At 35.6% G+C, this 10,933-nt stretch overlaps 1 protein-coding gene and 1 long non-coding RNA gene across 3 annotated transcripts in view; one reads left to right on the forward strand and one right to left on the reverse strand.

The window, feature by feature from the left end:
* LOC135691249 (uncharacterized) overlaps nucleotides 1-5,019 on the reverse strand; it is a 16,168-nt gene extending 11,149 nt beyond the window's left edge. Inside the window, exon 1 of one of the 2 annotated variants that reach the window (XM_065209062.2) lies at nucleotides 4,630-5,019. In XM_065209062.2, coding sequence (XP_065065134.2) covers nucleotides 4,630-4,683 — 54 coding nt within the window. In that variant the 5' untranslated portion in view covers nucleotides 4,684-5,019. The remainder of the gene's footprint in view (nucleotides 1-4,629) is intronic. The other variant, XM_065209061.2, reaches the window with a different exon arrangement.
* LOC135691257 (uncharacterized) overlaps nucleotides 1,502-10,933 on the forward strand; it is a 46,398-nt gene continuing 36,966 nt past the window's right edge. Inside the window, exons 1-2 of the long non-coding RNA XR_010516741.2 lie at nucleotides 1,502-2,150; nucleotides 10,129-10,169. This is a non-coding gene — a long non-coding RNA (uncharacterized LOC135691257). The remainder of the gene's footprint in view (nucleotides 2,151-10,128; nucleotides 10,170-10,933) is intronic.

Genomic DNA, 10,933 nt, shown 5'->3' on the forward strand with positions numbered 1-10,933 from the left:
TTTACTCTGTATTTGTAATTAGTCTACCTAGTTTTAGTTATCTTTCTTTCTATCGGCCATGGGGTAGTCATTGTTTTTCGCTCCTCATGGTATCGTCCCCGTAGTGTAGTACAGTAATTAGGGTAATATAGTCAATGTAAAATTGTATTGTTATTAATTTCTATGAATAAAAGAAAAGCTCAATTTCAAAATTTTCTTCTGCGTCGGGGCAAACCATAACAGGTCGTCCTAGTTACTAAACTTCATTATCGGCCCTCCAGGTTCAATTTTGTGCGCGCCATGTCTGAGTTTTAAAAGGTATTATTAGATCTATATTGCTGCTGTTGGTATGCTAGTTGGTATTAATTAGCTTATGGTTACTCTAAATAAAGTAATAAAAAGAAAAAAGGAGCCAGTCTTTTCCAGTAACAAGCATTATTCAAAATTAACGCTGGTTTTCAATAGTTACGATACGGGTTACGAAGTGTTTAATAGTTAACATAGGTATATTTTTGTTGGAATCATGCGATTTTAGAATCATATGAATTATTCTTGGGACCAAACCCGAATAGCAATGGACACTCATTAAGGTGCCTAAAGATTTTTCTTTCTATGTGTTTCAGCCTCCTGCAACAGAAAGCAGTACACGCTCAGATTATTTGCTGTTCGGGAAGTTGCATTGTAAAAAGTGCTATTTTTCCGCCCGTCTATCTTCACCATAACAAGCCGTATTGCAATGGGTTTTTCATAGTTTCGAAATAAACTTGAATCATTAAAGATAAGGAATCGCATGGTAGGGTTTTTGTTGGGGAGACGAGCAAGCGTAAATAGGCAGCCCTACGTCCTGGTGTCAGGGAGTATGCGTGATAGCTTCATTCCATACGCATACTCTTTGACTCCAGGACGGAGGGTTGCCTCACTCATTAAAAAACTTCCTCTTGCTCGTCTCCCCAGCAATTTTGGACTGAAATTGAAATATAGCGAATGGCCTCGCACAGTGTGACCTGTGGAAGAGGCAGCCAGAGCTTGAATGGAACCATGAACAGGAAATCGGCTTGCTTCACTGAAAATCTCGAGTGCAACCGGAATCTTATAATGCTAGGCCAGTTGAGGCGAACTAAATTAGATCCTATACCACGACACATTCTAGGTATCTCCGCCAGATTAAATTCTGGAGGCGTAGACTGCCTTGCTCTTCGCTGACAGACCTTTCCATAAATACTTTGATCAAATACCAAAACTATACAATTTCATATAGCTTTCCACACTCAATGCAGAGCATTCAAATATTCTCTAAACGATGTTGCAGTCATGAATGTTTTGGTTTCAGAAATCGCACCCCGCTTCACATCCAGATATTCAATCAGATTCTAGCAATGTAGAAATAATTTAGACGATTTTGTAAATCCGAATGCCAAAGAGCAAGGTTTTTCTCACAAAGTTTCCCATCAATAGGAGTCATTTGTAAGAAAAAGACAATACTTTGAACCTTTAAAAGAATCAGCGTTTATCCTTAAAGCTTTTCTCGGTACTCTCAAAATTTCTGAAAAGATTATCAATCAAAATATGTTATGCCATGAAGCGCAAAAAGGGCCTATAGTAACTAAACGCACTTGTACAGTAAAATTCATTATGATCTCGTGATTTTGCCCTTGCAATTATAAGCAGCAACTTTGCAAGAACCCTATGTTTTTGTGGTCATAATTCAAAAGTTGAAGTGTCTTTTTAGTTTAAAAGTATTTTTAAAAATACTTAGCCCTTGATTAATTAAAGAAGTAAGTGTGTATTTTTTGGTGACCTTGTGTTGAAAAATCAAATCAATTTCAACGCCATGATTCTTTTATCGAAGTGTCACGATACTTTTTAGGAACTTGCTGTTAACAAAAACTTGCCATTAATTGATTGATTAAAATTATTCGTCAATAGAAGGGCAAGAAGGAATATCCTTGAAGTGAACTTTATGTAAAGGTTTATCATCAATGAAGGTAAAATTCGCAATGTTACGGGCGAAGTTGCTGAAGTTTTTCTCGAAGCCATTTTGGTTTCTCGAGCCCAGTCTTCTAAAGACAACCCCGCGCCATTTGAAAATGACGCCAGGTTTCAACTTGCACTCAACTTGAAACATCAATTTTGCTCAAGAATATAGTGTTGGAGGAGAAAGCGCAATGCAAGTAAGTTGTAGAATGCTTATCATTTCGAAGAACATACTGATAATATCATTTATATTGCCGTACTTTGTCTTCATGTTTATCAAATTGTAGGCCTAACGAAAATGTCATCATAGCCTAACGAAAATCAAGAACAATGAAAGATTATCAATATCGAAGTCTCTTCCTTTTGCCCTATATACCGTTTCAAAATAATTGTCAACTTTATACATACTCATATTACAACGTCATTTCACGCTGTTTCGTACTGTTCTTCGGCGATTTATGTAATTTCTTTTTTGTGTATGTAGGTATGTAGCTTTAATTGAAGGTGTGTGTAGTTGAATTTTAAAATATAAAACTGAACTAAAACTGAAACTATGGTCATAATTCTTTACCGTTTTACACGACATTATAATAAAACCATGAAAGGGCCATTCATATCGTCGCCGGCTTTCAACAAGCTAAGCATTTATTCAACAGCATAGGCTTTAGAGTTGCATTTGGGCTCGAGTTTCCCTTGGAACAGCTCATGTCTTTATAAAGGCTTCAAAACAGAAACATTTTTGGCCTAGTTGAGAAGTAACATTTAGTTGAGAGTACACAAGAAAACATTTGAAAACACTAAATTCTTTACATTTTTTGAGTTTACAGCTTAAAAACAGATCGTCGAGAGTTCGTTCTGTCACTGGGATTTAACAAAATAGATTCTTAATTTGTTTTATTTTAAGCATAAAAGACATGTTGGTCTCAGACCTTAGAAGAGTCTTTTCTATCTTGCCTTTCCCTTCTTCTTGACCTTCCAAGTAAAAATACAACATTCCCTTGGAAAATATTTCCCCTTCTTTTAAGTGAAGAAACTTTGTCTGAGAAAAGGAAGATTTTGAATTTCGAAACTTCTACGCAAAATTTTATAAAACCATCTAATTTCCATTTTTCGAAATTTGCAGTGAAATGCAGCTCTTTTGGTCAACTGAAAATAAGGGATGGGTTTTTTGCAATCAAATCAAACGATTGGCGAACATGATATGAACCGATCGGGTTTAATCCTGGTTCTTGTGTATCGCAGAGCGTCGCCGATGCAAGTGTTTTCATATACTGCTTTGCTGCGATGACCCGCGATCTTCTGGCCCTGTTGTGTCACTAGTGGCCTTGGAAACAAAAAGCCACCATTGATAATTGACGCGTCAATTCCGATAATAGATTTGCGCGCCAATTTTGAAGCCCTGACTGTTGTTTTGAGTCCGTTTAGCCATAGTCAGAAGAAGGAGCAAAAAATCAAAAATTTGTTGACGCGGCCTAAATTTCAATTTCAATAAGATATTCGAGGTGAAACAGCAGAACCTAATTGGAACTGATCTCTGCTAAATCGACTGAACAAAACACCTTTTCTGCTTCAAATTTGGTGCGCAAATTGTTGTCAGAATTGGCACGCAAATCAACAAATTAATGTTCGTTGATTACAGTGTAGTTTACATGGTAACACATGACACAAAGGAGGCCAGAAGATCACGGGTCATCGCAGACAAGCAGTTTATGAGAACCCTTTCATCGGCGGACTCTAGGATAGGGAAGTGCAAAAGTACTCAAGAAGAGAAAGAAAACAAGGAAGGAGGGGGAAGGAGATGAGTAGAGATGAAGGGAGGGAATAGGGAAGGGAGGCAGAATAAAGGAGGGAGGTAGGGGAGGAAAAGGAGAGAAAGAAAACAGGGGGAAAAAGAGGTAAGGGTTGATTGTAGGAAGAAGGTCTGATACAATTGTTAGTGCATGCTCACTTCTTCTTTCCTGTTTTGTGTGCATTAAATCGCCAAGTATTCTTTGAAAACCGTGGCTGGTCATTATTTGTGTACATATTTCAAATTTGTAAGAGTCCCCAAGCTGATTTTTTGTTACGAGCTTAGAGCATGCTCCATCTTCCGTTTCTTTGCTTTCAAACGGCTTAAAATACACTCCAACCTCCTTAACGACACATAACCTTATTTCCATTACAAGCTGTTATCCGCATGCAATGGAAACACGAGCCTGTTCTCGTTTGACTTATAAATGAAACTAAACAACCACAGACAAGTATTTACAGATACGTCGCGCAACTCAAATTTACCAGAATCAAGCAATTCATTTAGTTGCTGCGCAAGATTTGCAAAGAACGAGATGCTTAGTCGCCGCGAGGAGAGGCTCGTTTCTAATACTGACTTATAATCGGGCGTGGGAATGAAAAAAGCGATTAATAATCAAGACTCAATACTTAGTTAAAATCTTGAACCATACATAGTCACCCATCGAACCATGTTTCTATAAATTTACAGTGACTTTCTTCAGCTACGAGGAACGCCTTGTGACCCTTAAGTTATATCTGCAATTTAACTGAATAAATGAAAATGCTCTTTTGCGCTGGTTTTTTCGAAGAAACGATCATCGCCGATAATAAATCTACACAGAAGCCGAATATCCGTGTTGATTTTAAAAAACCAAACTCTGAAAACGAAAATTAGACGCAACTCACCCATATTAGCGCGTGAACCAATAATAAAACGAAGGCCAGCTTCTTTAGCGACATCGATTCTTTGAAAAATTGAACACGCTTTCGATTGTACCTTCCTGTTCTCCTTATTTCTTTCTGTTGTGAATTATTACTCACAGGAAGTCACCATACAAGCACGGTTTTGGAAGACCCCATAACAACTAAGTAGCAAATAATCGATTTCGATATATTTGCAAATGCGCAAATTTCGTGCCCAGAATGCAATTTCCGGTCATGAGCACCTCAAGACCAATGTTGAGATTGCGGACACCTCTATCCCTTAGCGATTTGTCAATGAGCGCTGACAGACGTCATCAAGTAAATTGAAACATTTTTACTTTTGAATAGTGAATCACGATTGCGATGTTTCAATCACTTACTTGGGCATCCATTTGAAAGCCAATCCGGACCGTATTAGGTTACTCAACATTTTTCTCGGTTTGCTCAAATCTTGACGCAAACAGTTCATATTTACTGGGTCAACCCGGTACCAAATTAAAACAAAATAAGCCTCATATGTAGACGCTCCGCTTCAATCAAGGTATTACCCACAAATAAAACTAAGAACGTTTTCGTTAAGTAAATATTTTATCGAAAGAACGAAACTCTTCCTGCTGAACACAATCTTTAAATCATGTGATTGCATCCTTCATGCCATGTACCAAATAGCAGCAGAACGGCGAGATTATCTCAATATGTTAATAGAATATTACAGATAAACTTATATTGGCTCTTGAAACTTCAGAAATAGTCTGTCTGGTTGGGAAACTTGCGACAATGTGAATCGTGGAGTTCAACTAGCTCCACCCGGAACTGGAAAGGAGAGCTGTGGGCGGAACCTATAACATTCTGCTCTGTGATTCTGCTTCACTTCAAATCATTTACGCTCATTTTTCTATAAGAAACTCCTTATTAGAAACAAATACTGGACAGCCAAGAAAAAATAAAGAAATTTCAATACTCGAAGCAAAAATATAAAGAAACAATTGAAAAGCCAATAACTTCAAAATTACGTAAAAATCCATCGATATAATTGGTTTGTTTGCATTAGGCACAGAGAACAAAAATATACTTCTCTTATCCAAGTGTAACATTAAAACGGAAGCAAGCCTTTTGACAGCAATGTCACGAGAACTCAAAAACAATATAAAAAATTGACAAGTTTCACTGTTTGCTGCTTTGAAAACCCTCCCCAACACGTTTCTGTTTGAAAAATTCCCCAGCATGAAAATCATGTACAGGACCCCAAAAATAAAACTTGATTAGTTAATTAATAAAAATAATTAAATAAATGTCATAATTATCAATAAATTCGTGATAATTTCCCAAAGCGTCGATTTTCCAAAGCATTACGAAACTATAGAATTCGACATCAACCTTCGTTTCTTAAAAAAGTGAGTTTCCTTATTGATTGAACTTGTACTTTTTCATGTATCAAACTTCTTTTATGTCTTCTTTCTTTTTTCACTTTGTTTCTACCTACAGTTACTAATCTTGCGACACAAAAATAGAATTCTAATAAACTATGTGCAATTTTTATATGAAGTTAAAAAAAGGAACTATTACAGAACTTTTGATACTACTATTCGATAGAAAGGGGTCAAAAAGTAAGGAACTTCAGGAACTAGGCCACGAGCTAGGTGCTATATAAAAAGTGTGTATTGTGCATAATGAACCCTATAACAGAACTTCTTTGCTTCAAGACAAGTAAGTTGCAGATCATAAAATTTTTTATCTATTAAGATGCATATGTGAACCAGAATGATTTTTAGTGCTTTAAATTTTAAAGCTTCTACTCCAGTTGCAAAACAATGCCAAATCCAGTGGCGTTTCTACGGGGTGCCAGGGGGCCACGCCCTCCAGAAATTTTCTTTCCCCCTTGTTTGCCCCCCCAGTTTTTTCAACAGTTTCTAATAAAAATTCAATGTTTTTTTCAATTGTTTTTTGACTTTGCTAGGGTTGCTCTCTTTATTTTGTTCACTGTAATCTTTATTGCATTTATTCGACAAGTTAGGGGCCCTGATCAGCATTTTGGTATGTAACCAAAGTGAACCTAAATTTTGGCTCCTTTCTGTAGCTACCAGAACAAATTCATTGTTGACAATCATTTAAATTCTATATCTGTTATATATTATCACGAGGGTTCACCTTCTTGGGATGGGGTGCGAAGGGCAAGCCTGAACCAAGGCTCTCCACATCCCATTGAAAACCCTTTCCACTCTGAAACCCAGCACAGGGTTCCTTGGCAATCTACTATTGCTCACCGAAATTCTATGATTTGAAATTCTGTGTAACAGAATGATTTGCTTGATCTCATGGAGGCTGGATTTAAGACATAACTACTAAGGAAAAACTTTACCAATCAACTTAACAAAGCTATGTATTAGCCTATTTTTAGAAGTAAAGTCTTTCTGTTGAAATTCTAATGTTCATGATGCATTATTATTAAACAGATAAAAGTCAAATTTCTCCATTCTGGCCGTTTTTCAAAGTTGTTGGCCGTCAAAAATTAATTTGGCCGAAAATTAATTTTGGCTGCATGTTGAAAGCCACAAAAATAGAAATAAAACTAAAACATTAGCACAGACAATAATCAACATTTCGTTGAAGTAATCTCGAAATTGCATATAACGAAGCAAGAAACAAATTAAGAGAAAACAGAAAATTAAAATTGAAAGCAAGTTTGAGCTTTTGTGACAAACAAAGCCAATTTTTGATTACACTATTACTCCATAAAATTAGCCAAAATGAAGCTTTTTCGTATGTTTTGTTTGGCTGGCATCTGGCAACTCTGGCCACTAATAAAACTATTTGGCATAATGATAACAGCCTTGATAGAGCTGTACCAAGGACATACTTATCTATGGGGCGCTAAAAGTCACTGCCTTGTAGCTAATTTTGAGCCACCACGCCACTGCTTTACATTCTACTATTATGCAATGCAATGACTAACGTTGGCCCCTATAACTGAACGTTTTGCCCCAGGCTAGCCCCCACCTCAGATTTTTAAGGCTAGATTCGCCCCTGGCTACGTCACAGTGCTTTGCATGGTCAGGCATGCAAGCGGCAACCCTCAGAGTGTCGAGTTGAGAGAGTAAGGGTATTACAAGGACTGTTGGCCTCTTATGTCAAGGATTAACTTTCATCTAACTATAAGCGTCCCTCAACAACTGTAGGATTCAAAACATACACTCAATTGAAATACGAAGATTTAGCAGTTAACTGCAAATACGTCATTTCAAGGACTTGCAAATAATCGAAGTTTCGTGTGTAAATAGCTAAAGCGTGTTTTTGGGGAAGGAAAGTGTATTTTCCGTCATGCGAGATCGTTAATGAAATATAAAAATACTGCCGAAGGCAAGTCAAATGTTACGCGATAAAGCAAAGATTAATACTGTAAATATGCATTCAGTCGGATGTCTTTAAAGCTCGGGATGTGAAGAGGCTGGAGTTATCATTGTTCTAAAATTTTCGATTTAAGTTGGACGTATCTTGAACGTTACTTAAAAAAGAAAAAACAGTGATTTTTGAAAATTAAGAATACAGGTTATTTCACTAGACAAAGAAGCTTTTGCCCTCTTTTTTAAAGTGACTTTAAATTACAAAACTTGAGTTTGAGTTATTCTAAGAAAAGTATGGAAAAATACAGAGAATTATTGACTACCATTTTTTAAAGATTCTTGAGGTTCTTGCCGAGTATCGTCAGGGATCAAGTTGTCTTAAAAGGTTAGAAAGAGGGCTGTGCTGTGGGAAACATCTAGATACATCGCCTAAGACTGCACATAAAGTCACACCCTATTGACTTGTATTTCAGTATTGATATTACATTGATTTTGATATGTGACATCGATATTACGGGATATCAAGGTAGCAAATAAGGTGTTTTACAAGTTGAAATTTGGTAGAGCAATGTGAATAGAAGAATAAAAAAGCAAATAAACTGAAAGAACTATCTAGCTATTAAAGTCTTTGTCCCTTTCTTAATTAAATTGGCTACAGATATAGCTTAAAAAGGAATACTAAAAGATGATAACAATAACGACAATATATCACATTTTTTAACGTAGCAACTGTACAAGGCTGTAGCTAAAGTGAGCCCCCTCCAAGGAAAACAAGGAGATTGTTTTCATCGCCTTCAAGAGTGTCAAAATAAATCAAATCTTTTTATTACGAAAGGCTGCCATCTTTTACTTAGCAATTGCCTCCAGTCACCCAGTCATTCAAAAAGCAACACAGATAAAAGTACAGTTTAAGATTCGTTCGGTGGGTTTTAATATTCATCTGAAGATTGTCAAGTCAATGAATGTCTTCCAAGCATGACAAGTATAAGCTACCAGATCTTCTCTTTTATGTTTTCGTTCCTAGACAAAGATCCTAGGGTCACCAATCCATTTGAATTGCATTAGATATTCGAATTTCTTATGGTTGGGAAACTTAAGCTAAAAATCTTGCAATTTTTGAGTTCTTTAAAAGCTAATATTGTTGACTAAAAATTGCTTTCAAAATCAATTTTTGCAGCACAGCTTCAACAAGGATAATCAGTGAAAAACACATCTACTAAGGATAATCAGATCAAACTTACTTAACCTCTTTTTCATTATTATATTGCATGTATTTGTCTTTCTGATTAAATCTTTTTAATTTCTTTGTAGTTTTCAGATATTTACGGTTGCAGAATGTATTTTTTCTTCTTATTTGTACACCTTTAATAAGGATTTTACCTTTTTATATAAAATTGCTGTTTAAGCTAGTAAGTACTTTCATAAATTTCATCATCGTTTTAATCACCACTAGCCAGCCATAAAAAATGTTTTCCAAGAACTTCTTATACACTCTTAAATGATGACGTCTTGAAAAATAATTTTTATAATTTTTAAATTTGAATCCCATAACCTGACATAGCATCATGAAATATCTCCAAAGGTCCAAATTTATATAAAAATGTGTTACGAATTGGTTGAGATATGGCTATATGAGCACAAGCTCTTTCCCCGTCAAACCCCTATTATTTGGTCTTTGTTCGCAACTTTATATACAGAGCCATATCTCGAGCCTTTAGTAAACTTTAAATCTTTCATTGGCCATATCTCACCTGATTTTTGAAATATTTAATAGTATTTCTTGGTGCTCGTTTACGCTATATGGTCAAAATCAAAACTCTCAAAATAAGATTTTTTTTATGACGTCACAGTTAAGATTAATATGATGAAAATTTTCATTTGAATTCATATAACTTAAGCACTTTTATTTTATTTTTCGAGACATCAATTTCTTAGTGGCAACTCGATCTGTCAAAATATCAAATTAAATTTAAGAAATCTTAAAACAAAAAAAAAGGTTTTAATAGAAATAGAAAAAAAAACAATGCTAAAAGAAAAAACAACAAAACAACCAAACGTTGGTAGCAAAAATATTTTTCTTTGATAAATCCAATGTCTTATCAAATCATTGATTCAATATTACACTTTCCTTTTTTATCAGAGAGTGTTACTCAAGTTTACTCAAGTTTTGACCATTGAAAGGTATGTTTGTAATACTCTTATTTTGTATTGTAAATGTTGATCGTTTCCAGGAGCTATTGCTTTACGAGTTTCAGATTCTAAATTTTCCCTACTGAGAAAAATTTCATGTAGAAAGCGGTCACTTGAATAATGTACTGTGCATGCTCCCACCACACTCAAAATCCACAACTTCCACCAATTACCTTGCCTTTATAAAATAACGCTGGAAAAATAGAATTTTTGGAAATAAAGGATTTCTATGCATGTTAGGGTGGCACGAGCATACCTCCCTTAAAAAGTAGCTTAACGTGCGATAGATTTAACTGATATTGCATCATTAGGGGCATTTTGCGGTGCTCTTTCTGGTCATTTTGTAAAATTTTAAATAGTGATTTTAATGATGCATCACGCTGCCACTCTAAAACAAAGCAGACTATTCCCAACTATTCGCCAAAACCTGCCCCTGCAAATGGTTTTATCTTACATCGTCTAAATAACGACCCTTGGACTGAAAATCCAAAGGAGAGACACAGGTATTAAATATATATGCACTGACCAACTCTTTGGATTTCGGTCTTTAGATAATGACTTAGCAAGAATATTTCTTCATTCATAAGTTTCATATAAAACCTTTATTTGCTCTTCATCGGCAAATTTCGATACTGTGTAATTCATATAGGAAGTCCTTCATTGTAGCCGCTCTTTATTTTATTGCCAAATACTTAACCTTTCATTCATTTCTGCACCAGCTATTGAACTGAAGCTTTCACTAATTCTCCAGACTA

Source organism: Rhopilema esculentum, chromosome 4 (genome assembly GCF_057945365.1).
Source record: "Rhopilema esculentum isolate cy_ngs chromosome 4, ASM5794536v1, whole genome shotgun sequence".
NCBI lineage: Eukaryota > Metazoa > Cnidaria > Scyphozoa > Rhizostomeae > Rhizostomatidae > Rhopilema > Rhopilema esculentum.